Source organism: Chiroxiphia lanceolata, chromosome 5 (assembly GCF_009829145.1).
Source record: "Chiroxiphia lanceolata isolate bChiLan1 chromosome 5, bChiLan1.pri, whole genome shotgun sequence".
NCBI classification, from domain to species: domain Eukaryota; kingdom Metazoa; phylum Chordata; class Aves; order Passeriformes; family Pipridae; genus Chiroxiphia; species Chiroxiphia lanceolata.
Genome location: NC_045641.1, coordinates 49,630,372 through 49,657,786, shown reverse-complemented (window position 1 = coordinate 49,657,786; position 27,415 = coordinate 49,630,372). Strand labels below are relative to the sequence as shown.

Below are 27,415 nucleotides of genomic sequence, written 5' to 3'. Positions count from 1 at the left end.
CTCCGTTTATGAGGAGAGAGAAATCCCAGTCCCTCTGAAGGGAGTGACCAAATGCCAGTGACTGCGCTGGTACCAAGACTTCACAACCAGTCATTTGCTGCACCATTGGTAAAGGGGACACAGCACCTGAGGATGGATTGGTACACTGCATCTGTTCTCTGGAATGGCTCCTGAGCCTTATTAGCTATGTTAGTAGAGATTTTTTGCAAAATCTCCTGAAAACTTGTATGTACCCAGGAATATCTGGAAAATTACTGTAGTTTGGATAATCTGCCAACCTCTCCTATTCTTAGACCTGATACTGTGGTGAAGCTTCTGGGACCTAGACACTTCCATGAAATTCTTGTATTGCTATTCCCAAACCACAGCTCCAGGCACCCTGTTTATTTTGACTTGAATGGCTTCTCTCTTTACAGAAGTCACTTTGTGGCTTTTCAGCTCCGGTTCCTCTCATCTCAGTATCCATCCTCTTCAAGTCCAGCCCCAGCTCTCCAGGCTGTTAAAATCCCTGTGACCAGCTCCTGTGATTCCTTTGCCTTTTTATATGCTTCTCCCTCTCCACACCACCACTTTCCTACACTCTGCTTTTACCAAACAGTCCTAGTACTTTGCCTGGTCTTCATCTGGCACAGAAGTGCTGCATCTGTTTCTGAACAAAGGCTGGATCATTTGTATTCCCTGGTACAACTAGCCAAGTAATGACTATTCCTAGAGCAGTCCCTAGTTCACTAGAGAAGGTGGGGTGGACAAAGGAGAAGGCCTGAATCTACTCCATTTACTTCCATCCCTCTTTGTTCTTTTTCCTGTCTTAGCTGTCTCTAGGATTGATGGCATCACCTGTAGCTACATGGATTTGGCTATATGTGACCAAAGAGCTCTGATGAAAAGTCTGCCAAGAAGGAATTGCAGTAATCAAACCTTGCAGTTATTAGTGCATACACTTGTCATTGCAACACTATTTATTAAATAAGGGGCTGCAGCAGGATATTGTGCAAGGGATTGTAATATTCTTGCATTGTGTCAGGAAAAGGGTTCTCAGTCAGAATTAAAGCTTCAGAGCTCCAGAGCAGAGGTTACAAGAATGCTCAAGTATTTAGAAGTATTGCACTGAAAGTCATAAATTTTGAAAATCACACTGTGAGTTCTTAACAGTTTCTCGTTTTCAGGTAAGTGCACAGGATAGTGGTAAGGAAAGAGGAAAATTTTATCAGATACATCGACTTCTGCCTCCAGAAATTTTTAACAAGAAAGCCTTGGGATAAGGAAATCAAAATTACTTTTGCCTGTCATTTGATGCTGAGAGTGATTGAGAATTCTGCTGTAGCAATGGGTACATTTCCTGGCTGATGAAAGCAGGAGCTGGAAGAAGGCACAGCTGGAGGAAATAGGGCCTAAATGAGGCAAAACATCCTAGGTACTGTCATCAGGGCTGCATGCTAAAGGCTGCTTAATCAAGAAATGTGTTCCTTGGCTACAGTGTGCACACAATCTCTGTAAATTTGGCACGGTCTAGATAGGTCGAGGATAACCAGTCCAACAACATTCTCCAGAGATTGCATCTTTTGCAGGCTGCTTGTGTCTCAGACATACATCTGCTGTGCCCAAAACTCAGCTCATATCTCAGTGATCTGTTGTTGCATTTGCTGATCCATTCCCAATTATGCGTAGCCAGTATTTGAAAAGAAAACCCGGCATGTCATACTGTGTATTCATGACCACATGAGCTATGTAACCCTGATTCAATTCTGTCTTTCAGTTATGCAAAAGGATGAGCTATACATGTAGGAGTCTAAGTGGAAGATCATTTAGAGAAGAAGCTAAACAGATATGACATACTTCTGGCTTCCATAGGATATAGATTGTGCTTCATATACTGAGCACAAAGGAAAGAGGACTATAGGAAGAAAAACAACCAGCAATAGACTATAAGTAGGTGTGAGTGTAAGTAGTTCAGAAGAGAGAGATGAAACAGAATAAATAATAGCAAGAGGGTGCAAATTAGCATACCTACTCCCTTCTTCAGTTTACGCCCACTTAATAATGTTCTTTTCCAGCTGTGCCTCAGTGCTAGCCCCTTCACATGTATTGCAGCGTATTAGACTGTCTTAGACTAAATGAGACAATTTCAGATGTGATAAGTAAAAAGAGGCAAACTACACACCTTTCTATGCCTGTGTGTATTGTGAGTCAAGAGACTGAATCTCAGGAAATAAAGATGGAACTGCATTGGCCAGTCCTCATGATGCTGACTTTGTTGTTTAGCTCATAGATAGCTGATATGCATTCACTTGTACAAAGAAAACCAGTCAGGTCAGAAGAGACCTTTATGATCTTCTAGTCTTATTCTCTGTGTGATATAAGCCCTAGTGCATCATCTAACACTCTGCATTGACCCCTCTTTAGCCCTCTGATTTGCAGAAGTGGATCTGCTGCAATGTTTCAAATTAAGTCTCTGGTGTGTGATAATCTTCAAAGATATTTATAGATATAAGGAGCAATTCCTCTAACACCTATGGATGTCCATTGGATGAACATGTAGTTGGAAGCACTTTTTTTGCGTGACATTCTAATAAATCTGTATTAAATTTATCAAAAAAACATTAATTGCAAGTGAAATTAAAACTTCTGTGGGAGGAAATAAACTTGTCTAATTGCTTTATTGTGTTCTAATACTGTCAAAACCCAAGATGTTATGTCAGACTACTGTTAACAAAGAGAAAGGGTGGTCTTCCATGACATGATCCATTTCCTCACTTCTTAACATTGACTGTTCCTATCATCTTGGAAAGTCTCCTCTGTAAAAGAATATAAAAGGGAGTTGTGATTTATGCATATCCATTGCAGATGAAGGCCATTTAATTACTTGGACAGACATTAGCATATTCACATTCTTGTTGAGTCTGGTAACAGCTAAGTGTCTCACATGTAGTCATGCTTTCCTCCTCTTTTATTGTCAATCATAGGGGATGTCTTACCTGCACTCAAGCAAAACTGAAGTCCATGGTCGACTCAAGTCCACAAACTGTGTAGTAGACAATCGCATGGTAGTGAAGATCACTGATTTTGGCTGCAATTCAATTCTGCCTCCAAGGAAAGGTAAAAACAATGCCTAATTGAACTCTCCCTCATGGTTTCCAACCCACTGGAATTTTCTTAATTTCATAGACCGCTATGGCCTACAAAATGTACAATATGATTTTAATTTATGTAGCAGTCATTATAGAAATGATATCTGAAAATACTGTCTTAACACAATGAAAGAAAATTATTAGAGGTAGAGAAAGAAATTAGTGTAAGTGAGAAGGAAAGGAAGGATGAATATTCAACTTTCAGTTTAGAAAACAGAGATTTCACATGCGGCTGAGGTGCAAGAAACATTTTCAGCATCCAAGTCCTTCATGCAAACAGATCTCTTCAGCAGTAAAGCTGAACTTGTGTGAAGAAAAAAAGGAGTTAAGTACAAGTAATCTTGTCATTGATTGTGTTACCACAGTGCCATGCTCTGTGATATCATTTGAATGTTAACAGTCATGACTGATAATCCTTAAAAAAATCTGTAATGATATGCAATGATACCTTTGTTTTTCATTCCTTAGGTAGGAAACTAACAGTATGTGTGCAACCAGATTGGGATAATTTTAATAGTTTTTCTCTACATTTTCTATTCACCTCACATTCATAGAACAATTTTCTAAAATAGAAAATTTTCTAATATAGAGCACTCTTTTCTACTCATCTTTTTTTCTTACTTGATCTGGAGTGAAAAGATGAGCCCATCTGAAATGATGTCATATGAATCTGACACAGAGTAGAGCTTGGGGAATAATAAGCACAGCACTTTGCTGTAACTGCAGCATGTGACCTGAGAAGAAACTGTGGTTGCAACTGAGTTGGAGAAGATTTTTACATTCAGACACAAACATGCTCAAAAGTAGCAATAAATACATAAAAAAAGAGTAAGCAAAGTGCACTAAAGGTAAATGCTCTATTCATTCTTCATTTTACAAATTTCATATTTAAATTTATATTATTATTACATTTTAATATATCTATCTTCTTTCATTGTTCATAAACAACCTCAAAATTTCTGGCTACTAGATCTCTTTCCTTGAAGAAAACTTAGTGTTTCACAAGAGATTGCAGATTCAGTGAGGCTGGATGTTGCAGCCTGATATCATAACTCTGTTTTCAGGGTTAATGTTATGAAACATCACCAGCATGTCACAACAAACTGTTGTACCATGGCAGCATTCTGGTTTTGAGGTACAATAGTGCTCGTTGCACTAGAAATATAGATTAATAAAATCTATAGAAAGTAAGTGGTTATGAGCAGGTAATATCATGTCAGGTTCAAAAGCACTTGAGAATTATTTCAATAGCTTCATGATATCAAAGCCATTGGGAAATACCGCAGTCTTCTCATCTGACACCTTGTATAACAAACTCCTTGCATCTAGCTCAATAATTTATGTCTCAGGGTTTTTTTTATTATAGCACTGGCATTCCTTGGTCTTATACAAATGCACAGGCTATTTCTAAGAAGCTCATGAAAGGTAGCCAAGGAAAGCAAGTTCATTGCCAATAAACATAACATTTTCTGAAGGTGTGAGGATCTGCATCTACAACGGAAAGGGTCAGCAAATCCCAGACTACTGAAAACTACCACATCAGAGGTTTATCTAACTGTACTGATGTCAGCTTCTCAAGAAAAATGCTAAAGTAGAAAATAAACAGTACCCATGGGCTCTGGGTTGGATATGGAAAGAGTAAAAGGAAATATCATTATAGCCAGTGGATGCTCTGAGAAGGATCACCTTTTTTTCAATTACTGCTCTCCTTTCCCCTTTTCCCTCATCCCCTGTTGCTGTCTGGATCTTCAGACTTGTGGACAGCTCCTGAGCATCTCCGTCATGCTGATGTATCTCAGAAGGGTGATGTGTACAGCTATGGGATCATTGCCCAAGAAATCATCCTACGCAGAGAGACGTTCTACACCGGACACTGCCGGGACAACAGAGGTAAATCCACAAATTTCTCCTCCACTGCAGCCTTCTAGGATGGTGTAGCTGTAACTGGCCTGTTCTCCATGTTTTGTGAAAGGTACTGTCTCTGATAACTGCTTGAACTGCTGCTTCTTTCAGTGTGTGATGAATGAAAAACCTGTTTGAAGAATCTCACTGTGGGGGCAAGTGTCCTTATTTTTCTGTAAATAAAATTTACATTGAGTTTTCTTGCCCTTTCTCTTCCCTCCTCACTTGGGCCATAGCATTACAGAAGTTAACATTATACCATGCTGTCCAGTCTTACTGTAACATTTAAAGGCCACAAAGGTCTTTCTATTATGACTTGTGCACAACATATGTCACTCATTTTAAGCAGCATAAATCAGAAATGTCAACACAGAACAAGAAAAACTCAGCAGCATGACACAAAAACAGTTGACATTTAAAAACTGGCAATTCAGATTTTATTCAAGCCAGTTATAATTAACTTTAGCAATTTAACTTCTGTCAGAAAAATCATATCCTCCTGTAATGCGTCCATTAAACCACAGACTGTGCATTTTATGACATTGTTTTTGAGTGGCTAACAGCCAAGTCAATCCCAATTCCCAGAATCCAGGCATTATTATATACCAGAACTGACATAAAAACATGTGTGGGTTTGGGATTCTCCTAGTGACAGTTACTAACAACAATTTAGACACTGCCTTTACGTCTGAGTCATTCTGTTAGATCCGCCTCACATTTGTTAAAACATCTAGAGCAGCAGCTCAACAGCCTAATAGCTCTTTTCCTGAGTTACATTTGAGAATAATTTCTGGGGCATGTTCATCATCCTACATTATCTCAATTCTGTGCTCATATTTGGGGAAACACAGTATTTCACATCACCATCTCTTTAATATAAATGTAGATCTAAAATATTAGAAACCCCATAAACCAAACTCTTCAGGATTCCATGCTTAATATAAGGTAGAGAAAATGAAAGTTTTTCTATTCTTTTTTTCTTGGGAAGAGGTAGGCACAATCCTCATGAATGCAAGGATTTTACAAGTATCGCAAACATAGGTGGAGAAAGTGCAATGCCCTTCCTTCCTCATTTTGACTTGTAAAGCAAATCCATAGCAAAATATATTCTTTTAACTACTTGATGAGCAGTTATAGTCTTTCTGTGCTGTGTTAGTGGCTATTAAATTAGCCTCAGACACAGTGTTTCCTGGCTCTTCTGAGATGTGGTGGCATCCTCACTGCTCTGTATTTGACCCTGGCTGTCATAGTCAGAACCTTTTTTTATCTTTGACCTGTTTCTTAAAATTGCATTTTGTCCTTTTGGAAAGACTGTCCCTTTCAAATAGCATTAGGTTAATTCATCCAACTGAAAGAATTTTTAGCATCTAAGCTAGGTACCTAACAGCACCAAAGTGCTGTTGCTGGAGATGGTCACATATCAGCATATTGGGTAAGACAGCAATGACCTCACTGGCCATGAAGCCTGTTTGGTAGGTCTGGATCTGCTTTGTAAATTTCAGTTGAAATTTTAAGTTTTCCATTCAGTGAGAAGATTGTTTTTTCCACAAAGCTTTTTTTCCTTAAAAGCATTAGTAGATGTCTAAGATATATACTGCTGATCTAATGGCTTCTGGTATTATCCTTGACTATTGATTATGCAATTTGAGTAAATGTGTTCATCACTTTATCAAGTTTCATGTAAAAGAAATAAGTTTTATTATGTGTTGCTGAAGTGGCTCCTCATTTAAATGCCTGGATTCATTCATTAGCCAAGATGAGCAAGACAGTGAACTATACTTACTCAAACACCTCTGAATTCTCTTTGTGGCATCATCTAACTTTGGAAGATAGTAGCTCAAACTGGGGGTGACCATTAATTTACAAATTTCTAAGATAAAAAGAGAAAAGAACACCAAATTAGAGTCAATGGTAATGGACAAAGAAATGTTCTGGTTGCATGTTTGATTCATTTGGTTTTTAAGTCACCTGAAGAGTCTTTCAATGGCTAGGCTCTCAGGAGTTAGCCTCTGCAAGTTAGAAGACATGATACTGATATTTCAAGACAACTGAACTGCTTCTCCAGGACTTCATTGACAGTAGCAAGGGCTGTGTTTAGATTTTAAAAGACTTATTAAAAACCCCATACCTAGGCTCCATCGACCAATTTAGAAAATGGAAACTCAACTTCCAGTTACTCAGTGAGCCAATTTTCTCAACCTGCAAATATGTATCAATCAACTTAATGTACAATAATTTTGCTACTAATGAAAGAAAGGAAGTCCCATAGGATGACAGGTATACAAAACCGGATTTCTAATGTATAGAAGGAACTAGGTCATAGTCCTCTTCACTGATGTCTCTGTGAGACAGCTGTTCCCCATCTGGTTACTCCACTCTTCTGCAGAAACACCTCATTCACTGCTCAAGACTGTGAAATCTTGTCACGTATGAATGCTCAATTCAAGCTGCCTCCTTGTTCCACTACGTTCTGCCACTGGCTAATTGCAGTGCTGCTAATAGCTGCTGTTACTTCCTCTCTCAGGTGTGCGTGCAACATGGAAATCCAGCACATTCCTCTTGCATACATGAGCCCTACACAGACTTTCCTGTCTCTCTCTCTTCTTCTGCAAAGAAGATTTCTTTGCAGTCTCTCCATTCCATAACATTTGGGACACTTAAGTCTCCAGCTCCTTCTCTAGTCTTTAATTTCTGTACCAAAAAGCTGGAAGCTGCTGCATCATTTTAGGGTGATCATGCATGCTTAGGCATCACTAGCTGCCCTAGACTTGCACTTACCATCACAATTACAAACCTTCCTCATGTCATTATATGTTTCCTTCAGTAAAATTGTATCCCAAATATAACCAGACATTACTAAAAAAATGTGTTTCATGCTTGTTCACAGATGCCTTTCATTTTCCCTTTACTCCAAAGTTAAAAAATTACTTCTGTTTTTTAAATCCCTCCCCATCTGGAACTCTTGAGATCTTCCGGAGAAAGACAAAGAGAGATGTTTTTGCTTTAGCTCTCATTTACTGTGCTTAAGTTGAGATGTGCAAATGCAGCCTGATTTTGATGTGTTCAGAATCCAAATAACTTTCATAGAATGGTTTTCATGACTAAGAGGACAAATGAGCTAACAATGCAATGCTTTTAACCCATATATATTAATATCTTAGTTTTAAGAAAGTTGAGCATCTGCAGGATGATTTGTACTGCTCTGATGGAGTTGTATGTCTCAACACTTTTGATCAAGTTGCAATGGGCTTTTCACATTGTTTTTGCTATAACTATACTTCATGCTGAGAGGCACACTAATAATGCCCAACATACATTTGGGAAGATGCCATAACCACGTCTACCGTGACCAATAAATACTCATGTACATTTCTATTCATTTTGCTTTCAGGGGCCTTCAAGACAGTCTGTTTTGATCTTGTGCCATATATTTAGAAAACATCCAAAGCTGAAATTCACATCAAAATGAGGGAACTGTCTTCAAGAGTTTTGTTTGCACAGTAGCTTGTAACCATAGAATTCTATCCACAAGCAATGTCCTTCTTACGCTTTTTTGTTTAAAACTTTGATCTTTTCCTGTGTTAGAGAAACTTTACAGAGTGGAGAGCGGCAAAGGAGTGAAGCCTTTCCGACCAGATCTGACCTTGGAAACAGTGGGAGAAAGACAGGTGGAAGTAAGCTAATAATTAACTAGGCCATTTTCTGGGTGAAGGGTGGAAGTTCTGGCCAGACTAGAGCCCATGATCATGGGAAGGTGAAAACCATGCTTTTTATGCCAAATACCCTAACCTTGTGGGAAGAAATGGCATTCTATAGTTGTTACCAGCAAAGTGGAGTACCACTCATGGAAATTATTTCACTAGAAAGAAATAGCCACTTATATGGTGCCACTCTTCTGACCTATTTTAGATATCTTTGAGATGGGATGAATCACACCTTGAGTATACCTCTCTCCACTGATTTTACAGCCCCTAAGGCTTCTTGCACAGGTGGAAATGTCTGTATTGTAGACATCCACATATTCAGCAATGAACCCCATTCTTTTTGGCTAAATCACTAGTTTCAGAAAAATCCCAAACTCAGGGTATTGGAAATATGATTACCACAGCATTTACCTCCATGTCAATAACTGTACCTGCCTCCAGCTACAAGACTGGATCCATTTACTTGCCTTTCATTTATGTACTGCAAATTCAGGTTAAGATCATGTCACTAGTCATCACAGAGTTAAGTTTAGGATGCCTGCAATGAGTGTTCTAACCATAGGTTCAAGACAGTTAGTCACATGATTTAATATGCTGCCAGTCAAGAGTAACCAGAAATTCCCTAATGAACTAGTGCTATTTAGCACTACTCTCTGTCTATATTCATAACTCACATGGACTTTCCTTAAATTTTTGTTTGAAGTTGTATACACTAGTGAAGAGCTGCTGGGAGGAAGATCCAGAGAAAAGGCCTGACTTTAAGAAAATTGAGAGTACTCTGGCTAAAATATTCAGGTGAGCAGCAGGGGCTCTGTTTTAAGATGCTCCAAACTCCTCCTAAGTGTTAGAAAGCTCACATTTTTAAGTATGTAAACTGCTGTGATAATGATTCAGTCAGTGGAAAAATCTAGTGTTGTTCACTTATATCTTCTTTTATTCTTTGGCAGAAAGGTAGGCGAGCATGTGCATGTGTATACATACATATGTGTGCAATGTACTAGCTGAGTGAGGGTAAGGCAATCACCATACCTCAAATTGGTACATTGTGAAAGTAGCAAGCTGGATAATTAGAGATTTAAACTATTCAAGTAATTCAATCCCTGTCTCTAGTCAAGAGTTGGATAGTGACTCATGTCGTCTAAGTTTCGGGAAGTGAATGTGCATAGATGTTTGGAGGATGATTTGAAAGTTTGGATGGTCCCAAATTAAGCTGACTAGAAATGCTGGGTTGTAACTCATGAGAAGTATTAATTACAGGGATTTGATGGTACAAAGTTGTGGGAAAATAATAAGGGCCATAGCTGGATAAACCCTATGGGGTTATACAGGCCTTTCACCTGGACAATGCTGCATTGTTCCTACAGAGTTTGGTATGAGTTAATTATTTTGATGACCAACAGTGAGCTTTTAATCACTTCTCTTGGGCAATTGCTCCCCAGTTTTTAAAGCTGTTGCCATCAACAAACCCCAATAGTACTTGCATTATTTTCCATTCTACATGGGCAGAAGGACAACCGTACTATACATAACTGAATGTATCTGTTGAATAATATTACTGCAGCTGAATAGAAAGGCCTCCTAGTTCATCTCCTAAGCTTCCATCCCACAAAAGTAAACAGGTTGCCTCTTGCCACACTCAATATGATATTCTCCTCATGGGGGTCTAAGATGTCGCATCGCTGACATTACTTTAAAGTAAGAGTGATTTTAAAGTCCAGTTGGATACAATACTAATCTGACTCTTCCATTCAGCCTGGTCCCATCTACTTTCAGACTGCTTTGGCAAGTGCAGGCTGCCTAGACAAACAGGGGTTTGAGCAGCTCATGTTACCATACTTCTGCATCCAGGGGTTGTTAGTAGGCAGGAGTCTGCAGGATCTTGTGAGTAAGACTAGCTCAGGGGCTCCTCTTTGTTTCTAAACAGACAGCCCCAAATTGTCTTAATCTTTCTGGCTGAAGTCCCCATCTAAACATTATATGCAATATTCTACCTACTATTTTCGGCTTCCTCTCAGAATTTGAGCTTCTCAGTTACTTTTTACAAATGAATGTTCATGGATTACCCAAGGTAATCTGGAACTGACAATATTATCAGGGCTAGGTGATGGACAGGTGCTTTAAGAATTACCAGTTGCAACTGACAAGCGTGGATCACTGACTTTCAACTCATATACATAAGCCCTCCAAGCAAGTAAAAGAATGGTGCACTTGAGGCATTTTGCATTCTAACTACACGGAAGTCAAACACTGGAGAAGTTTTCCGTTGTTCCTTTCTTGCCTCTTTTTGGCTGCTCTCAACAATGAATGTCTATGAGTCTTTCTTCTTCAATCCTGTGTAATTCTGTTACTTGCAGTAACTTCCATGGCCAAAACAATGAAAGCTACATGGATACCCTGATCCGGCGTCTACAGCTGTACTCCCGGAACTTGGAGCACCTGGTGGAGGAAAGGACAGAGCTCTACAAAGCAGAGCGAGACAGAGCAGACAGGCTTAACTTCATGTTACTTCCAAGGTAACTGGCTGGGAGGATTTTCTGTGGCATTTTATTTATATATATCACCTGATTCTTGCAAAGTAGAGGATGGGATTAATGTTAATGTTCTATTTCCTTCCCCTCTAATCTAATCCTGCTAGGAAGGAAAGAAGCAGCAGCTGTCCCTGTGCTCTCCACCCCATGGTGGAGTTTCATGTCAAGATGGTACTGGGACCCATTATCTTTCTCAACATTTCTTCATGCACAGGATTGCCCTTTCCAGCACAAGCCTCTTTTTCACTGCTTTCCTTGGAACACATAGATCTACAGTGACCCCACATCACGGAGCTCTGTTCTGCTCCAGCACCTTGCTAGGTAGAAGGAGTGTCTCCAGCTGGAGAGCAGGAGTGCAGTCCGATTTTAGGCTGGGATTTAGCAATGTACAGAGGGGCTGAGGTTGGCTGGGCCATACTAGGCTAGATGGATTCTTCAGAGAATGAAGAATACTTATCCTATCGTATAGAATAAGTATTATTGATATTCTAATATTGGTAATGTCAGTAATTTTGGTATTGCATACATTTGCAATGGTAAAAGTGCCCTATCATTACTATATTCAAGGGTATTTCAGTAGTCAGAGTATTGATTTTATCTTTAAAAAAGATAAAATCTTTTTATTGTCTCATCTTTAAAAAAAATGTTTGTTCAATCCAGTTTTGGGGAAAATTTGAAATGATCTGGCTGTATAGACAGTGCAACAAGGAATCCACGTCTTCTTCCACTCTTTATTGTTCCTACCACTCTATTTGTCCCAGTGTAGATGAAACATAGCATTGTGCAAACCCTATAATTTTCTGCGTCTCTTTCAGTTATTCTCTTCTAATATCTCCACTAGGAACAGATATTTTCCTGGATTTAGAATTGCAAGAAAATGAAGGTCCCTTTGAATAGATATTGCTGTCATGGTATTGAATTTTTTTCCGTGAAATTATCAGACTATGATACGTCTTCTGAAATCAGGAAGAGGTGATTTAATTATCAGGATGAAATTACTTCTACACTGCAAAAACAGAAAAATATGTTTGTTCTTACTTATTGTATGGTAGAATGTAGGTCTACATGTCAGAAATTCTAGAATTTCAGTTTTAAATTTGACTCAATATCCCTGTTTCTGACCTTAACCAAGCTCAGTTGCCTGTGTCTTAGTTTCCTCATGGTTATTAACACACTTAGATTTTGTAAGGCTGTAGCACATTAATTACCATTAGTAAGTGCTTTGAGGTTCCTTGCTGAAAGGCATTATGGGCATCTAAAATGCAATTACAGTGGCAGTTTTCAGCAAACTATTTGATGTTTCCTACACAGAAAGCAATGCTGTGGTTGGGTTGCATGAAAAAATACCTTTACTAGAAAGCACTACTCATCTGTCTTCCTGCCTTCTCTTCTTCCACAGGCCAGTAGTAAAGTCTTTGAAGGAGACTGGCCTGGTAGAACCAGAGTTCTTTGAAGAAGTCACTATCTACTTCAGTGACATCGTTGGCTTCACCACACTCTGCAAATATAGCACCCCTATGGAGGTGGTAGATATGCTGAATGATATCTACAAGAACTTTGACCACATTCTTGACCATCATGATGTTTACAAGGTGATTAGCTCTGCACTTTTGTTCAGTTAACGACCAGGGGACACACAAATCAAATTGTATCATATGGTGGATTTGGGAATCTGCCTTCTAAGCAAAAACAGAAGAGAGAAAAACAGGTCAGGATTACCTCATTTCAATGTGCTTTCAGTGTGCCTGCTTATACCAAATTTTCTATACAGAAAATACAGGTTTGTTAACAGGAATGCAGGGTATAAACACTCATATACCCAAATGGTGTCAGCTACCTTAAACTAATCAATCCTGCTCTCCAGGGATGAAACGTTTAATCATGAACAAGAGGATCTGATAAAACCTTTCTGCTTTTAACTAAGTATGTACTTTTGTGTGTCTGCAGGTAGTGAGTTCTAATTTTGTTTCCACAGGTGGAGACCATTGGTGATGCCTACATGGTGGCGAGTGGTTTACCAAAGAGGAATGGCAACCGGCATGCAGTAGACATCTCCATGATGGCTCTGGATATCCTCAGCTTCATGGGATCTTTTGAACTGAGACATCTGCCGGGTCTGCCTGTGTGGATTCGCATTGGAATTCACTCTGGTACACAGTAGTGCTAGATCAACGATGACAATATGTTGTTGCCTTGTTTTTGAAAAGAACTGACTCCCATACAAGGTCTGGTAGTATATCATACCTGATTGCTCTCCTCATGGGAAATCAGGTTGAAAAAAATGTACCTAGAGGAAGAGCAACAGAAGTAAAATGTCCCTGCTTTGCTCCCCTGTTGTGAAATAACCCCTACCCATTCATTCACAGCTTGAGTCAGTAGCTAGGATGAACAACTGCCACTATTCCTGGTATGGTTAAACCAGTTGTATCAAATAAGCCTTCATAGATTTTTCCTCCCTGACTAAAGTGGAGATCAGTCATGGCCAGCTATGCTTACCTAGACAAAAAATGAAGACCTGTATTTTATGCTTTTGGAGGCAAAAGTTTTGTGAAGCCTATGCAGGAATTAATATTTTTATTTCTCTATAAAAACACTTCTTATCAAAGGGGAACTCCAGATAGTTCAACAACTTTGGGAAATTCATCAACCACCTAAACACCAGCTGCCAAGGGAGGAACATATCAGAGAAAATGGCTGAGGCACTGGGAAACTGCTTGAGGCTCCACTATGCACCCTTTCGTAATGAAGCTTATTCTATTTTTCTCTTGCTTCCAAACCTGACAGTTAATAACTGTACTTTTTTTTCTGCATAGAAAAAATTAATACTGTGCAGCTGTGTCCTTTTCACGCTCTTATTAGATTATGCAAGACTAACAGAGCTAGGCTTGGTTTGGAGGAAGGGGAGATCAAAAGATATTGTGGGAAGTGAGGTACAGAGTATTGCCATTGGTGAGGAATGTAGAGCTCCAGCAGGCACTGCACTGCTCTGCAGTAGTGAGACACCTCCCAAACAAAGAGTCTCTTGATCCACCGTTTCTTAATGCTCTGCATCTCACTTCTAGGTCCATGTGCGGCTGGTGTGGTTGGAATAAAAATGCCTCGTTACTGTTTGTTTGGAGATACAGTAAACACAGCTTCGCGGATGGAATCCACAGGCTTGCGTAAGGATTTAATTTTAGCTGTCAGTGTAACGGGACCAAAGGCTATTGCTTAGTTTGTGACCACAGTGTCTATTTTCAGCTGAGAACAATTTATTATCAGCTTGCAGAAGTTTTAGAGATAAAGAAGCCCTATTTGTTTTGATTACCAATTATTTAACTGTCCAAAGTGACAGTGGGCACTTCACTGGGCAATGAAGAGTTGTTCCTTGTTCACGCTTCAGCGCTGGTAACGGGGAGTTTGTAGACTGGTTCACTGCCTGAATTCCTCTGGAAGATATGATACTCATGTGCCTGGATTAATTTTACTCTATGAAGTGTAGATTTTAGTCTGCCCTAAAATTGTATCACAGCTTTGTTGAGTAAATATACTGACTGTGTATTTTAAGTTGAAGCAATTATGTCTTCAACTTCAGCATTAGGGAACTGTGCCAAGAGCGGTTTTTTTCCTTCTACCCAGTGTTTTCCCATGACCATTCCCTATATAGGTCTCTAACAATTATGCTTTTCCCTTTTGGCATCTAAATACTACAGATACCATTGTCACCTGTATTTCAGATCAATGGCTGTACCAGCTCCCTAGATATACCATGTAGTGGAGTCAAATTTTTCATACAGCAGTGTAATTGCTTCTCATTTAATTTAACTCTCAGAATTTATGTTGATAACAACTGAAGGAACTTCTGCTATAGCACCAGTTTTCACATATACTTAATGTGATTACATGGTAAGTTTCCAGGTTGAGCTTTCATTGTCTCTTTATTTTTTAGCTTTAAGGATTCATGTAAGTGGTTCCACTATTAACATCCTGAAAAGAACAGACTGCCAATTCCAGTATGAAGTGAGAGGAGAAACGTACTTGAAGGTAACCTTTACCATGCACATGCAGGAATACAGAGAAGAGGGATAGTAAAAAGTATTATACAGCTGAGAGTACCACAAACTTAATTAACAGCTGGGGAAAAGGGTTACAGATAATTGGTATCACAGTCTCTAGTGGTTGAAGAGACTTCTATAATAAAGACGATGCAGGCAATGAAGAGCTCCCTAAGTCATAAATAAAATTACAACATAAAGGTGTGGAGAACAAATGAAACATACCACTTGGAACAGAAAATTGTGGAGTGAATTCATCTGATGAAAGGGAAGCTGAATGTACTGTTAATTTGCTTATACTCCAATATCTGACTGTCTGTCTACAATCCATTTATTTCAGTCTGTTACACTTGTCTGTCCTTGGGAGCTGATGGCAGGCAGCACAGCTCACCTCTCCCATGGTGTGTGTTTCAGGTCACGGAACAAGGAAATGGGTGTGCAGCTGCATCTACCCCATTATTTTTCTTCTCACATCTGATTTTTAATCCTTTGCCATCAGCACCAGTTACTGAAAACAAGCAGAGGCAAACATGGCAATGTGTAATACAGTATTATTTAAGTAAATTAACTACAGGGAATTCCATTCTAATCCCAAGATTGTGCTTTCTTTTCTTTGTCATACATATTTAGGGCAGAGGAACAGAGATTACCTACTGGTTGACGGGTACTGAGGACAAGAAATACAATCTTCCAACACCTCCTTCTGTGTAAGATGGTCTTTATATCTGTAAAGGGAAGAGAAATCCCCGTTCTTTGTGCTTTAGCCTTCATTGTTGCTCCCTGGCACTTGTGGATTTTTTATACTATTGAACTTATCTTCAGTAGTTAGAGGCTTAACAGTGTATATACATATAAACATGTAAATATTCATGACATGGGACTATGCGTGTGCTGAAGGTTATTTGTCCATATAAGCATTTAGCAGGTTCATTTCCTTGGAAGGGAAGTAAGACTTACAGGACAAGTTGCTGATATAAGGGCAAAAGATGGACAGAAGAATGAAAACCATCAATATTCCCAAAAATTTAGTCCTAGTGGCACCTGTGTGTCACAGTATGGGAAAAGGATAACCACAACTGAATGTGCAGCTCTCTCTAATACCAGAAAAGAGCTGGTGAGCTCTTGTAGGGAACTTTGTAGGAGGAATGAAACTTGCAGGATTTTAAGCAGTATTCTGCTACAAGAGGTGAACAAAGTTACTGTAATACTACCCAGGAATAGTCTTTAAAAATTGAACGAGAGGTTACCTTCTAACACACAAGAGAAAAGTTATCAGGAAAAAATACGAAGTTGATGTCCTGGAACTGAGCCATAATTTTACATTAGAATTGAATAAAATACAGCAATAGTGGAAGGGTTGTTTTTGGGAAACTATGCAAAATTGAAGTCAAGATAACTTGTTGCATTTATTTAGTATGTATTTTGCATACGAGTACTGCATTATTTCCTGCAAACTCAATAAATGTGCAAGTTTCTCACTTGAAAGGCATAAGTAAATGTTACAGATTACGTCTACTACAAAAGTTTTCAGTCTTACTCAATGTGTCCATTGCATGAATAAAATTCTCTGCCCATTTATTCCTAGTACATTAGAGAAAAGAGGAGGCTAAGCGAAAGATGAGGGTTTTATCAGGGCATTAGCAAAACAGAAAAATCAAGTTTTTAATCTACTACAGAATCTTATGAACTTTGTTATTTTTTTAATGGAAAGTACAAGTGTTGGAGCTGAGCAGGAAATACTATCAAGACTACTTCTATGGTACATCTCTTTCATAAATTCAGAGCTCCTTTTTTAAAATTAATATGATCTGTTGAGACTATCAGAATTACCGAATTGCCAATTGTTCTGGAATTCAACTAGTGAAAGTCCCTCTAGAGCTGGATCACAGTGATGTTTTTGTTTTCACTTCCTCATATAGGACTGCCCCTTAAAAATTGTCATATGTGTGGTACTCCAGCAAAAGCCAGATATACCGAAGAAATTTCCGAAAAAATGGCAACTCTGTTACTAAAGGCTGCATGAAGTTGAATAGTGGAAGTGCTGGTGCCAGTAATGGTGTTGAGCGCTAGAACCTATTTTGATTGGGATTGAATCTAATTTGTGTCTTCCTTTTCATGCAAATGATCATGATTTTTTTGGAAGGTCAATAATGACACAGATCTCCCGTGCAAAGACACTGATCTATACTATCTGGAAAACTCACAAGGAAATCCTGACTTCTATTCCCAAATTCAGAAGCTGAATTTGGTCCTGTCCACTATTTTTATCAGTAGTGTGTGAATGTCATTAAGACAGAAGTGGGATAGAAATATTTTAAAAACACTGGGGACCTGGCGATCACTAAAAACGGGACTCACTGAATGTTTTTTCCATCCTGTTGCTTTCAGGGAGAATCAGCAGCGGTTACAAGATGACTTAGCAGAGATGATAACCAATAGTCTTCAGAAAAGGGAAAATGAAGGATCCAAGGCGCATGAGCTTTCACGGGTAGCTAGCTACCGATCAGGTACCCTAGAATACCTGCAATTGGTCAGCACAGAGAATTTTACCACATATGTTTAAAACTGGATGTCTAGTATGACTCAAGAAGCTGCAGCAACTCTCTGGAGAACTTCATGTGAAGGCTGGAGGCTTACACTTTCAGCTAGAGGAGAAAGAAAATACCTTTCCAAGCATCCTTTCTGCCGTCTGACCTGCTATCTGTAAATCAAATCTCTCTTCACTGTAACATTGAAATTGTTGGATGACTTCAGTAGGACACATGCAGCCTGATTTGAGGTAAATGAAAATATCTGCACTTGAGTCTGGAAAATACCGAGTTTTTTTGGTTTAGTTAGTTTTTTTTAACTCTGATAGCCTGTTCAATAATCCACTTCTGAAAATATACACAGTAAAACCTTAATTTGTCACAAATTTTAAATGTTGTATTTAATTTGTACTTTTATTTGAAGAGAGATTTGCTGTAATATATTTGAAAATAACATCAAATATATCATATGTAAAACCTGGATATGTTGCTATTTTGCTTCTTCTGTTGTTTTCCCTGTGTCTCACATGTTTTGTTTAATCAAGCTGACTTTGTTCAAGAGGCAACACTTCTGTTATTTACATTGGGAGATTACTCCAGAAATATGGTTTCTAAAGCTTATCTGAATTTCCTGGGCCTGAAAAATGAAACTTTCTTCCAAAACTAGACACTTTCATATCTCTTTACCACTTCTGCTTCTGTCCCCAAACCAGAAGTGAAACAGAAATTAAGGAAATAAAATTATCTGAACTTATTAACCTCAGAATCTTTCAATTCAGCTTTTGGATGCAGTTTCACAACCAAGCAGGTTTTACTCAAATGACTCATTAACTGACACCATGGCATTTATATTAATAAACAGCTTTAAAAAGCAACAAAAGCAGAGGGAATGCATGTAAAAGAAAATCAGCATTCATATGAAGAAATAACATCTACCGAGTGAAACTTCTGCAAGGACTTTTTGTGCATTGGTGGCTTTCAAAGCAGAGCTAATTCTTCCACCATTGCCAAACATCGGTCAGTATTCAAACAATAAAATTGGTGCAAAATCATTGGTTTTAAACAGCATTTTTTTCAAGTAAACATAAAATAATTTAAAAAGAGCGAGCCAATTCCTGTGTTTCTTCTTTGTCAATATAAATTGGCTTTGTAAGAACACACACGCACAAAAAGAACAATGTAGATGTAAACAGATCTGGAATGCAAAGATTCCTGGAAAAATTAAATAATGAGGTGCCAAAGGGCTTGTACTCTTGCCTAATGAATGTAAATTCCTACACCCCAGAGCACAGTAGAGAGAAAGACCAGAAGACGCGTAACCAACAGCCATGGCTTTCACATTATATGTAACCAATCTTAAACTTGAACTGGCACTACTACCACACCATCTTCTGTCTGTGACCTAATGAAAGCATTCGTCTGGAGGAGGATAGAAAAAAATTATTGGTATTCTAAAACTGGTATGTATTAGAAACAACATCAGCACAGTAAGAAAGTATAAAGACTGCTACTTCCTGCCTTGTGGTGCCAGTCGACAAGCATTGTCTATTCTTGGGTGTGAGGGCTCTGCTGCTGGGCACCACTGGGCTATTACTGCATCTGATATGCTCAGCAAGTGTAGCTGTAATGCAGTGACAAGTGCTGGACTCATCAAGCCTGAAGAAGCCCACTACTACTACTATCTCAAGCAGAGCTGTTCTGACCTTTGAAATGACATAAGTCAATTTTTAAAGAGGAGTTTTATGGGTTCCATCCTTGACACCTCAACAAATTATTTTAGAGCAAATGTCTGCTAACATTGACTGAGACAATTAATTTAAACAGTGCTTAGTTTGCAACAGCCCTTCTCTTTCCAGCATTCTTCAGATAAAAAATTTCACATCTTTTTGTGAAGATAAATAGTTGCCTTAGCAATGAGTTGATGGACCCATCCTCTGATAGGTTTGTTTTCCACATGGTTCTGTCCCTGCACATATCTGTCACCTATACATCACAATAAAATCAAGTTTGACTACTCTTTTAAAAAAATTATTCCTGAATTCTGGTTTGAATCTGTCTTAGATTCAATGTCTTATCATTGCATTTTATTATCAAATGTTAGATCAAAAAGCACTCTACCACCAGAAATCTATCAGTGAAAGTCCAGTCATCCACCTCTCCTAGTTGTTTTTTTTTAAGCAATGAAGTGTTATATTAAAAACCTAGTGTGAGAAATAATTTTGTTGTCCAAGGGGAAAGGACTTTGGCTTCATCACCATTCATTTGGACTTAACTCACACACACACAAAAAAGGTTTTCTGAGAATCCCTGGTCCGGGAGCATGTGGAAGCAAACCTTTCCAAACACACAACAAGACACTTGTAGCTTTGGGTCATATTCAGATTCCTTCCCACTTCATTTTTATCATACATAGAATCATAGAATAGTTTGGGTTGGCAGGGACCTTTAGGTACTGGAAGGTGCTATAAGCAGCCTTCTGTTCTCCAGGCTGAACAACCCCAACTCTCTCAGCCTGTTTTCATAGGAGAGGTGCTCCAACCCTCTGATCGTCTTTGGGGCCCTCCTCTGGACTCGGTCCAACAGGTCCATGTCTTTCTTACATTTGGGGCCGAACAGCCAGGTGTGTTCTCACGAGAGTGGAGTAGAGGGGCAGAATCACCTCCCTTGACCTGCTGGCCACACTGCTTTTGATGCAGCCCAGGATATGGTTGGCTTTTCCGGACTGCAAATGCACACTGCTGGCTCATGTTGACCTTCTTGTTGGCCAACACCCCAAGTCTCTCTCCAGGCCTGCTCTCAATCCATTCTCTGGCCAGCTTGTATTTGTGCTTGGGATTGCCCCGCCCCATGTCTAGAACTTGCACGTGGCCTTGTTGAACTTCAATAGGTTCACACAGACCCACCTCTCAAGCCTGTCAAGGCTCCTCTGGATATGTCATCCCTTCCCTCCAGCATGTTGACTGCACCACAGCTTGGTATTGTCAGCAAACTCAATGAAGGTGCACTCAAGCCCAGCCCATGCTGCTGGCAAAGATGGTAAACAGCGCCAGTCCCCATAGTGACCCCTGAGAAACATCACTTGTCACTCATCCACACTCACCTCCTGTTTCGGCATCATGTATTTGCGTTCTCTGGCCTAGTTCTCACATGACTCCAAATCCTGTTTTAAATACTTTTTTTCTCCCATTATAATCCTATACAGGGAATTCGATGGAAAATATAATTTGGTTTTTCTTCACCAGCATAGTCAAACTGAGAGAAGTATGTGACAGAGGTGAGTTTCTCATTTGGAAAAAACTTTGGGAAATATTCCTCCAAAGCAAACACACCATCCATTCATGATTAGACACTTAAAAGTTAATTTTCACTGGGAAGGCAAAAAAAAAAAGTAACAGCACTGTGTTTTATGCTTATCTGTAAGAGCAGCTCAGAACAAAGCAGTGATGGGTATGGAAGGATCCCTGCAGCCAGCAGTGGTGTTTCAGTGCTCTTACCCTGGGCTTGAGGCCAAGGCTTGCTACTAGGCCTGAACTCGTTGGCATGTGACCTTGTTACATGAGGCTATTACAGGCACCGGTATCAAATTTGAACTGTCTTAAACAATTACTGAAACACAAAGTCCAAATAATATCTGGTTTAGGACAGTTGTAGAATATCCAACACTGCAAGAGACAAAACGATAGTGCCAAAAAGATGATCTGAATCAATGGGGTTCAGAAAACAACAGTGCCTAAAAATGATCTGGACCAATGGGGTTTGAGGGAAAGCCCCATGGAAAGTTGTTTCTACCTGTAAAATCTAGGAAAAGGTCTGTCCCTCATTTTTTCTGTTGGGACACACACGACAGTTGCTGTTCCCAACAGGGCTGAAAGCTGCCTTTCCTGTGATGTAAAACGCGTAGTTTGACAAGGCACCACCCTACTCCTGCTGCTTTTCGGAGGCCATTCCTGATAAAGCTTCGCCCCTTTTTGGTTAATCACCGTTTGGAAGCCCAAGGGCGCCCGTAGGCGCTCGCCTGGGGCTCCCTCCTCAGTGTCTTGCGAGGTCGGACCTCGGCCAGGAGTGACCCCCGCCACCAGCCAAACAACTGCTGGGTCAAGAAAGTTGTCTCCGAACAACTACTGGGTCAAGAAAGTTGTCTCCAAACAACTACTGGGTCAAGAAAGTTGTCTCCAAACAACTACTGGGTCAAGAAAGATGCCGGCCGCTCCCGGGCACATTCCGACGCACCTCCCGGCGGCCGGCGCGGGGGAAAACCGTCGCCCCGTCAGGGCCACCTCCAGCACGGGGCACCGCGGCCGGGGCGGGCGCCGGAGGAGGCGGGAGCAGCGCCGAGACCTGCCCTGAGCGAGGGAACTTCTTAAAGTCCCGCCGCCTCCCGGCGCTCGGAGGAGCGCAGGATGGTCCGGCCGGGTGGCGGCGTGTGCCGCTACTGCTGGGGGCTCGTCCTGCTGTGGGCGGCAGCGGGCGGCCGCGCAGGTGAGGCGAGCGGGGTTCGGGGGGGGGCGGCCGGCACGAAGCCCCCTCGCTGGGGTGGGCAGGACGGAGGGAGAGAGCCGGGCTGCCCGAGCCCCGCGAGTGCCCCGGCGGTAGGTAAGGGTAGCCCGGCCCGGGCTGTGCCGCGGCTCCGGCGGAGGCAGCGCGGCTCGCCCGGGGGACCCGCCGGGCTCCGCGCCCCGCCTGGTGCGGCCGCTCCTCGCCGCGTCTCCTGCCCGTGCTGCCTGGGACGCGGGTGCGAGGCCGCCAAGTCCCCGCTTCCCGCGGCGGGACCCGCAGGCCGGGCGGGGTCTGGTGCCTCACGCTCTCCTCCGGGAGCACCTCGTGTCCCGGCGGCCGGGCAGGGGCGGCCGGGCTGCCTCGTGGGTGTTCGGTGCTCGCGCTTCCCAGTTCCCAGAAGAGGAACCAAACTAAGGAATCCAACAGATGGGAAGTTACCTTGAGCTCCCACCAGTGCTGGCTTTCCATGTAGTATGCAGGCATGGGAATCATTTAGGATGATTCCTTTGCTGTGGTGCTGTGGCCTACAGCGTGCTGTGACTAGTGACTAGTGCTGGGTATATACTTGTTGGGTATATAGGTCTGGTCTGTGTTTTGGATCTCTTAGAGAATCACATAATGGTTTGGGTTGGAAGGGCCCTGCCATGGGCAGGGACACAATATCTCCCTCTTCTGCTGCTTTCAGTGAAGATCTTAAGGGCTGGATTACGTGCTTATCATTTGGGAATTTCCGAGGTAATTTATTAATTGCCACAAAACAAGGAGAAATTCAGCTAACAGTTGTTTCAATGTTTGCAAAATGTTACAAGCATGTAATTTTCTGGACAGTCCCACCTCAGCTCGCAGACCTAGTTTTCAAATTTTACCTGAATTGGCAAACACTTCAGTACTACATTAGCAGGATAGAGAGGTCAGCTGTGAATCATTCAAAGGAATTGGAAGTAAATTTCAGGTATGAAGTAGAAATCAATTGGGTATTAGCTGAAACTAACATCATAATTGAAGTACTGGTAGAAAACTACTAAGGAGCAAATAGAAATGCCTTTAGGCTATTTAATGGAGTAAACATAGCTTTCAACATTGTGAATTCGCTAGATTCCTTATTTTTTTTTATTTGGTTCATTGTTCTTCAGCATTTTGAATGCCTTGAAGATACATCATACAGTTTGGAAACCGTTTCTAGAGAATGTTCTTTAATAAAAATGGCTTAAATTGAGGTGCTCCGAGATTAGTAAAGCTACTTGTTGAATGATTATTTTTGTTTCCTCTGTGGTTGACCTGTACTGGGGACCTATAACTGTTTTGGCAAATCTGTTGTGTTAGCTAAGCTTTACTAGTAAGTATCCTTGTGAACATGAAAACCATACAAGACTGAAACTCTGAATTGATAGTTCACATTTGAATATTGCTTTTCTCTGATGTAAGCACAAATCAGGGGATTAGGCTTCAAATAATGACAGGCCTGTTGGAAGCAAATTGAAAAATTACTTAGACCTGAAATGCATGAGGAAATAGAATGAATTAAGGCCAGTAGAATAGGAAACACAAATAGCTTATATTCAAGCAGATCAAGAAAGCATTTACTCCTTTATTTGAAAATTACTGGGCTTCATGCTAATTTCTTATGTGATTTAACCTAATCTCTAAAGAAGCCCTGAAATACTTGATATTTGTTTTGTAATGGATTCCAATCATAACTGTATTTTGAAATTTCAATTGTCCTTTAGATGTATACAGCCTTTTTTAAATAGTTAAAAGGATGGTTCTTAAAAAAAAAAAAAAAAAAAAAAAGAAGACATGGACCTGTTAGAGCAGGACCAGAGGAGGCCACAAAGATGATCAGAGGGCTAGAGCACCTCTCTATGAAGATGGGCTGAGAGCTGGGGTAGTTCAACCTGGAGAAAAGGAGGCTTTGGGGAGACCTCGCTGTGGCCTTCTAGTACCTGAAGGGGGCTTATAAAAAGAAGGGAGAGGGACTGTTTACAGGGGCATGTAGGGGCAGTAGTTTCAAACTGAAAAGAGGGCAGGTTTAGATTAGATGTTAAGAAGAAGTTTTTTACTGTGGGGGTGGTGAGGCACTGGAACAGGTTGCCCAGAGAAGCTGTGGTTGCCCCATCCCTGGATGTGTTCAAGGCCAGGTTGGATGGGACCCTGAGTGACCTGGTCTAATGAAGGGTGTCCCCGCCCATGGCATGGGATTTGGAACTAGATGATCTTCAAGGTCCCTTTCAATCCAAGCCATTCTATGATTCTGTAAAATTTTTAATGGGAAAATAGGCCAAATTACAAAATTGAATGGAAACATCTTTATTTCAGGTTGACCTGAAACATTTAAATTCTACACTGTGATAATATAATCTTTACTACTGAATCTTAGTTGTAGGAGAGGATATACTGAAAACAGATGTGTAAATTTGTTCTAGATTTTTTTGTATTTCAAAGTGATGCAAAACTAGTTTTCAGTGAAACAAAAGAGTGATATCTTGTGGATATGTATTTAACAGAAAATTTGATGTATCTTTAAAAGCAGACAGTTTGAGGGAGGATTTCCTCCAGACCTTACTGACTGCAGAAAGGAGAAGAAACTCTTATTTCCAAACTTGTTCTGTCATTGCACTTTTCCACTTCTCTCTCCCACCACGCAGTGCACTGGTGGTTGTGCTAGAACTGTGTATTGCTGATGCTGTGCAGTTCTCCTGGCTGGCTCATTGCAGGGATGGAAAGAATGATTCCACTGACCTACCCTATCCCCTGGGATTTTGACTCATTCGTTGCAGTAAATACTGTGTTCTTTGGTGTGTTATTTATAGTATTCCAAGCAACACTGTTATGGAATAGTCACCCATTATCTTTTTTTTTTTTTTTTCTTCAGAGCCCTAATAGGTTGCACACTCTGAAGTCTTAACTTTGATGATAAAAGGATGGTTTGTAGGTTCATGGAGATGTTGCATTTGATTTATATGCAAGAATTTACCAATACAACTGCTGGGATAAGAGATGCTAGGGCCCCTGCCTCAGCCTCCAAAAATAAATATAAGAATGCCAGTATTATTCAAGAGAAAGGCTCCTTTTGTTTCAGAACTCAAACAGGATTGTTTGGAAATATGCAGTTGCTTCTTGTGTATCTGTATTCCATACTATACTTCAGTTCTGTGTCATACTGTTCTTCAGTTTTCTTGGGAAAGGTAGCCCTGCTCATTTAGATGAACACAACAAAATTGTAACAGACTAGGTGATAGCAAATGCTTTGATTACATTGAGGGGTAAGTGTATTTGAAATGTACACAAATTTATAAGCTTGTTGTTTTAACTCCAACTGCATCAAGGTGAGATGAGATGATGAGTGACTGAAAAAAAGAGTCAGTAATGGGAAATAGTGTTTTCCAGCATTATTGTTAAACTATGTCTATGACAGCTACCTTGATGCTATTCCTCTAAGGGCCTCTCAAGGTTTGTTGGAAATTACCCTGTAATTTAATGTTTCCCCTCCTCTCCCATTCTCTTTGAGTCCTGGTTTTCTTCAGTTTAAATTTGTCATGTAGTGAATTTGGGGCAGGGCAAACTCCAAGGGTAATTGAAAAGTTTGTTCTGACTTTTGAAAATAGCTCTGCATGTTCATGCTCTGGCAGAGCATAAAACAAAGAAACCCAGCCTGCCGTGTTAGAGTACCTGTGTCAGATAGGTCTGTCTGGCATTGGCATCAACTTTCTTTTACAAAAGAAAGGAACAGCTATTTTGCTTTAGGCAGAAGAAAGTTTCTCTGACATACCTATTTAGTTCGTGGGCACTAATAACAATACCCAGCCGCCCTGGTTCCTGTTGACTTCCTGCCACCTTTCTACAACCTCCTGAAGAGATGGGAAGATGATCATGCTTTGCCTTGCTTTGTTCTTGCTCTTTCTACCCATTCCTCAACATCTTTGTGTACTGGGCACATGGCCTGCCTCTCCTCTGCCCTGCAACGGGCCTCTTGGTTGGAATCAGCCTTTCCATTTGCTGCTGGAGAGGCAAGTTGTGTTCTGCACTGACCCCTTGCACCACTTCTTCTCAGGACCTCCCTTTCCCTGACTTTTTTGCTGTGTAAGCTTTAGCTTTGTGAGGTGACCTTCGGCTCTCTCCAGTGATGAACCTTATCAGCCTGTTCTTCTGCTTACAGATTTTTCAGTCTGCGTGATTCCCATGTTTACCCTTAACCTAAAGTAGAAATTACTGCATGTATTACTAGAAGATAGTTAAAGAGACAACAGAAAACTAAGCACCTAGCTGCTTGAAGAGTTACCCAAAGTCTGTCATGTTTCAGTCCTTTAAATAGCCTCAGTACCTGGCAGATGAAAAACATGTTTTTAAACACTGTGTTCCAAGTCCCTGAAATGACTTAATCTCTAAATATTCATGTAACACTTCTTTTCATAGAATGGGGGAAACCCCAAAGTTTTTTCACTACTAAAATTCTTGTTCTGCTAATGTGTCTTCTGTTACCATGAGAAGTGTCTCTAGTATATCATGAAGACTGACCTAGTGTGCAGTGGTACAAAGTCTGGCTGGAGACTGGTAACAAGTGGTATATGCCAGTGGTTGATACTGTTCAGCATCTTCCTTAATGACCTCAGCAATGGGGCAGAGTGTACCCTCAGCAAGTTTGCTGGTGATAGACCAGAGGGCTGTACAACCATTCAGAGGGACTGTCTCTGAGTTTATCCCTTAAAACTTTTCAAATAATTCTAGGAACTCTGACTCATAATTTTTAAACTCTTTTCACTTAAAATACTGTATTAGTGATTTGATCACTCTTGAATAAAGAGCTAATGTAATAATGTTCCATTTTAGGGAAGGTTCAATTAAAATTGTAGAGTGTGGGGTTTTGTGGTTTTGTTTGTTTGCTGCTTTGGAAAGCAGCGTACCTTTCTCTTTGTTCTTCAGCTCAGCAGGATTAAAACATCAGTATGTTTCTTAAAACAGCAGTCCAAGTGGAACTCTGAGCAGTCTAGTGCCCTTACTTCCTGTTCATTTTACACTTGGGATTGATTCTGTTCCAGATGGGTGATGGGCATTGTGTGTCTTAAAAAGGATTGCATATGTGTGGTGCTTTTGTCT

At 40.4% G+C, this 27,415-nt stretch overlaps 2 protein-coding genes across 4 annotated transcripts in view; both read left to right on the top strand.

The window, feature by feature from the left end:
* The window catches only part of GUCY2C (guanylate cyclase 2C), a 54,542-nt gene extending 36,055 nt beyond the window's left edge, over nucleotides 1-18,487 (top strand). For 2 of the 3 annotated variants that reach the window (XM_032689109.1, XM_032689110.1), the window contains 11 exons: nucleotides 2,964-3,096; nucleotides 4,881-5,018; nucleotides 8,616-8,704; nucleotides 9,438-9,529; nucleotides 11,089-11,247; nucleotides 12,662-12,854; nucleotides 13,238-13,412; nucleotides 14,325-14,423; nucleotides 15,191-15,285; nucleotides 15,927-16,003; nucleotides 17,685-18,085. In XM_032689109.1, the coding sequence (XP_032545000.1) occupies nucleotides 2,964-3,096; nucleotides 4,881-5,018; nucleotides 8,616-8,704; nucleotides 9,438-9,529; nucleotides 11,089-11,247; nucleotides 12,662-12,854; nucleotides 13,238-13,412; nucleotides 14,325-14,423; nucleotides 15,191-15,285; nucleotides 15,927-16,003; nucleotides 17,685-17,859 (1,425 nt within the window). In that variant the 3' untranslated portion in view covers nucleotides 17,860-18,085. Of the gene's footprint in view, nucleotides 1-2,963; nucleotides 3,097-4,880; nucleotides 5,019-8,615; nucleotides 8,705-9,437; nucleotides 9,530-11,088; nucleotides 11,248-12,661; nucleotides 12,855-13,237; nucleotides 13,413-14,324; nucleotides 14,424-15,190; nucleotides 15,286-15,926; nucleotides 16,004-17,684 lie in introns of all 3 variants that reach the window. The other variant, XM_032689108.1, reaches the window with a different exon arrangement.
* Nucleotides 18,488-22,105: 3,618 nt separating this feature from the next.
* Nucleotides 22,106-27,415, top strand: part of PLBD1 (phospholipase B domain containing 1) — a 35,835-nt gene continuing 30,525 nt past the window's right edge. Inside the window, exon 1 of the mRNA XM_032688948.1 lies at nucleotides 22,106-22,303. Coding sequence (XP_032544839.1) covers nucleotides 22,225-22,303 — 79 coding nt within the window. The 5' untranslated portion in view covers nucleotides 22,106-22,224. The remainder of the gene's footprint in view (nucleotides 22,304-27,415) is intronic.